Below are 4957 nucleotides of genomic sequence, written 5' to 3' on the forward strand. Positions count from 1 at the left end.
GCGACGTTCACTTGGAAGTTAGATGGAAAGTTGAATACTTTATTCAATTCGGATATCTCATCTTTCTTGAGGATACATTCTTCTTCGACGAGTAAACCTTGATTGTTTACCATATGTTTGTACTGACCAAGTAAAGTATCGGATAATTGATAATCGGTTGGAACATCGACATTGTTACTTGATTCATCATCACTTTGTTCATTCTCGGTGTCAGAGTTATCATGAGAAGGTTGGTTATGTGAATTGGTATTAGATGAGAACATAGGTTCTTTCATGAATCTTGTAAAGGCTAAAGAAAGGTTGTTGATTTGATCCTCCATTGATTTCATTCTTAAATCAAAGGATTCAGCGCTATTAGAGGCAGAGGTACTACTCGAGGTATAATTATTATTAACAGGGGTAGACATATTTTATTGTTGATATCTAAAATTATAATGGGAGAAAAATAATAATATTAAAAATTAATAAAGAGAAATAATTATTTGTATAAAATTTGTGTGTGTGTGTATCTTAAATATATATAGGAGGAATTCCCAAATAAAATAAATCAAATTGTTTTAAGTTTTTAGTGCCACTATTTATACCGTTTTTATTTTCTTAAAAATTTCGCAAAACTCAAAAAAATAAGGGTTTTCGACCCTTCACAACTTTGTGCATTGTGTCGGGTTCGGAATTTTTCAGTTTTTCGACCTTGCGGTAATGATCCCGTCATTGTGCCGGTTCGAAATTTTTTACTTTTCTTTCGAAAATTTTTTATTCTTCGAATGTTCTAGAACATTCTAAAAAATTATCTTAAATATTGGGAAATTCAAATAAATAAATGTTATTCATAATATATATATATATATATGATAATATAAATGATTGAAAGGAACTCTCTATCACCTATGCTGTACCTCTTTTGAGTGTCAGTAAGTTTTCTACTGTGGAACCAAATGACTTTGAATTTATCACCTTGAATTTGATATAATACACCTGATAATGCTTTATCACTAACATCACAATACAAGTGAAAACTACCCTTTTCAGAAGTTCCGTTTAAAAAATGTTGCATATGGGAATCGAACCCGTGACCTCTTACATTCTAAGCTATCTATCTACCATATGAGCTAAATAAGCTTTGATTATTTTTCATTATTAATAGCTGAAATATTAATGTAAAAAAAGTGAGTAAGAAAAAAAACATCAACAACAACAACATTTTTCATATAAAAAAAAGACTTAAAAATAAAATAAAATACACAAAGAGTAAATCATTGTACTTCTTTATTTTATTGTAATTTATTTTTTCTTTTTTTTTGAAAATTTTGCGAAGCAAAATTTTCAAAAAAAAGGAAAAAATAATCAGTAAGAAAAAAAACATCAACAACAACAACATTTTTTATTTGATTATTTCATTTTTCATATAAAAAAAAGACTTGAAAAAATTAAATCTCTATACGTATCTAGTAATACAATAGTAATAGTTGCAAATCAGGATGGACAGGAGTTCACACCGACAGCATTCAAGTAGTTAGGGATGCTAGTAATTCATTCAAACAAAAATAAAAAATTCCACTATTATTAGTATTACATCAAAATTTCCAGTTGATCACAAAGAATATCTCACAACAATGTCCACTGAGTTAAAAAATAAATTCATCAAATGTGAACCAGGAATCAACCATTCTACCTTTACCTTTATCGGAGTAAACACTGAATGGGAACCAGAATCTAAAATAAAAGCACTTAACGACTTCACTGTTATAAATATCACTAAATGGAAAATTTTAAAATATAAAGAATCTATGGCCAAAGAAGAAAAAACCAATGAAAAACAAACATCCCAATCAACACAACAAACACATCAAACTCAACCTAATCAACATACTGAACAAGTTCAAATAATCCAAAATAATATAAAAAATTTAACCGAACAAGAGCTAGCTGAATTAATTTTCAACAACCCACAAGAGGCTGAACAAGAAAAAGAAATCATTAAGGAGTTCCAACAACAAAAAATTCAAAACCAAAACAAACAAGAAACAAATAATAGTGACAATACATCTTTCACCTCTCCACCCAAAGATAAAGATGAACCATCACTCAATTTAAGTTCTCAATTCGAAGTTAGCATTTCTACTCAAGAAATAAACACTATGCTTAATACTGACTTTATCTTTGATGACTCTTCACCAATACCAAATAAATTATTAGAGCTGATTTCACCTGAACCAATTGTTTTTAGCATCAGAGAATTGGATTCTCCAACTAAAGATAACATACTAAATGAACTACTATATCAACCAGAACAATCAATTTATGTTCCTCCTCCTCCTCCCTCCTCCCCCTCCACCCCAATTAAACAAACCAAGCAGACTAACAAAAATAAGTGGTAGACCAAAATTCAACATTAAACAAAAAAACATTAAAACGATCGAAGAAAATATAGAGGAACACCTCAAAGATTCTTTAAATAACTCATCAGAAACAATATCAACAAAGAGAAAATACCAGGAGGAGCCAAATCAAGAGAATGACCTCGAACAAATATCCACAATTATGAACAACAATTTACAAAAACTTATCAATCTCACTAACTAATGAACACAATTAAGATAGCAATCTGGAACGCCCAAGGACACAGCAAAGAAAAATGCACCTTTAAAGCCAATTTAAAGCAAATTCAATTTAAATTTGCTTTAAATTGGCTTTAAATTTGCTTTTTAAAAAGGTGATTTTAAAGATATTTTTAAGGTCGTTTAAAATTACATTAAAAATGACCTTTTAAATTTATTTATATTATCATATATATATATATATTATGAATAACATTTATTTATTTGAATTTCCCAAATATTTAAGATAATTTTTTAGAATGTTCTAGAACATTCGAAGAATAAAAAATTTTCGAAAGAAAAGTAAAAATTTCGAACCGGCACAATGACGCGATAATTGCGCAAGGTCGAAAAACTGAAAAATTCCGAACCGACACTATGCACAAATTTGTGAAGGGTCGAAAACTCTTATTTTTTTGAGTTTTGCGAAATTTTTAAGAAAATAAAAACGTATAAATAGTGGCACTAAAAACTAAAACAATTTGATTTATTTTATTTGGGAATTCCTCCTATATATATTTAAGATACACACACACACAAATTTTATACAAATAATTATTTCTCTTTATTAATTTTTATTATTATTTTTTTCTCATATTATAATTTTAGATATCAACAATAAAATATGTCTACCACTGTTAATAATAACGAAGCCTCTAGTAGTAGTACCTCTGCCTCTAATAGCGCTGAATCCTTTGATTTAAGAATGAAATCAATGGAAGATCAAATCAACAACCTTTCCTTAGCCTTTACAAGATTCATGAAAGAACCTATGTTCTCTTCTAATACCAATTCAAGTAGCCAACCTTCTCATGATAACTCTGACACCGAGAATGAACAAAGTGAAGATGAATCAAGTAACAATGTCGATGTTCCAACCGATTATCAATTATCCGATACCTTACTTGGTCAGTACAAACATATGGTAAACAATCAAGGTTTACTCGTCGAAGAAGAATGTATCCTCAAGAAAGATGAGATATCCGAATTGAATAAAGTATTCAACTTTCCATCTAACTTCCAAGTGAATGTCGCTCCATTCGGTACACCTGAAGGTATTACTGTATCATCCAACGTCAAGAACAATGATACTGACTTGTTGATTGTCGAAAAGCGAATCAACGATAGCTTGAAACCTTTGCTTCTCATGTCAAGTATGTTATCATCTGATAGCTCTAATGTCGATGTAGAACTTATTAGTTACTTAACTCAGAGTGCAATCGTCTTAGCCGTTAATGCTCAAGCATCGCTTAGTCGTGTCCGTCGTAACAACATCGCTAAAGAAATCTATGGTTCTGAAGTACTCTTACCAATTAAGATCAAGGATACACCAAAGATGTTTGATGAAACTGAAACTGAACGTGTAAGAAAGCTAGCCAAGTCAATCAGAAAGAACAACGAAGCTAAACAATCATTGTTAAAATTGAATTATCATTCCAAGTCCAATGTCAAGAAATCAGTTAACTCAAGTGGTAATAACACTACAGGAAACAGTAGTAATAGTAAATCCAGTAGTGGGAGTAATGGCCGATCTAACAACTTCAATGGATCACCAAGTAATGTTGCATCAGGTAGCAACAATACCAAGTCTGCCAACGGTACCAACAACCGTTTTCAGAAGAACAAGAAGTAAACTTACCAGTAGGTGGACGTCTGTTCCACCACAAACAAGTTTGGAAAGAATTGGGTCTTCCAAACTTTTGTCAAGAGTTCGTAAATGGATTAAAAATCCATCTGCTTCCAAATTTCAAGCCGATGCTAAACCCAATTCCGATTTCAATTCCGGAGGGTCCGAAATCAGATTGCATCACAAAGGAAGTACAAGACTTGTTATTAGACGATGCCATCGAACAAGTACTTCCAAACCGTTATTCAAAGCGCGTTTTTTACTCCAACGTGTTTACGGTTCCAAAACCTGGAACGAATCTACATCGTCCAGTTCTAGATTTAAAAAGGTTAAACACTTACATCAACAACCAATCATTCAAGATGGAAGGAATCAAGAATCTACCATCAATGGTCAAACAAGGTTATTACATGGTAAAACTCGATATCAAGAAAGCCTACCTCCACGTATTAGTAGATCCACAATACAGAGACTTATTCCGCTTCGTGTGGAAAGGTTCGCACTACCGTTGGAAAACAATGCCGTTCGGGCTATCGACAGCTCCTCGTATCTTTACAATGCTGTTAAGACCTGTACTTCGAATGTTGAGAGATATCAAGGTATCCGTCATCGCTTACTTGGACGATCTATTAATCGTAGGTTCAACAAAAGAAGAATGTTTATCCAACTTCAAAAAGACAATGGAATTACTTGTCAAACTAGGTTTCAAGTTAAACCTAGAAAAGAGTGTTCT

The 4957-nt window shown here is 31.7% G+C and overlaps 3 protein-coding genes across 3 annotated transcripts; 2 read left to right on the forward strand and 1 right to left on the reverse strand.

Moving 5' to 3' along the window:
- Positions 1–407, reverse strand: DDB_G0294176 (hypothetical protein; the record flags this gene model as incomplete). Its single annotated transcript, XM_628805.1, has 1 exon — positions 1–407. A coding segment is annotated over one exon (407 nt), but the record flags the coding sequence as incomplete, so codon positions are not given.
- A 1206-nt stretch (positions 408–1613) lies between these two features.
- Positions 1614–2378, forward strand: DDB_G0294178 (hypothetical protein; the record flags this gene model as incomplete). The annotated part of the gene is made up of 1 exon (XM_628806.1): positions 1614–2378. The coding sequence occupies one exon, from the start codon at positions 1614–1616 to the stop codon at positions 2376–2378; it is 765 nt and encodes a 254-aa protein (XP_628808.1).
- An 844-nt stretch (positions 2379–3222) lies between these two features.
- Positions 3223–4957, forward strand: DDB_G0294180 (hypothetical protein; the record flags this gene model as incomplete). Its single annotated transcript, XM_628807.1, has 2 exons — positions 3223–4153; positions 4216–4957. Coding segments are annotated over 2 exons (1673 nt in total), but the record flags the coding sequence as incomplete, so codon positions are not given.

The sequence above is a fragment of the Dictyostelium discoideum genome (assembly GCF_000004695.1).
Source record: "Dictyostelium discoideum AX4 chromosome Un chrUn_0005, whole genome shotgun sequence".
NCBI classification, from domain to species: domain Eukaryota; phylum Evosea; class Eumycetozoa; order Dictyosteliales; family Dictyosteliaceae; genus Dictyostelium; species Dictyostelium discoideum.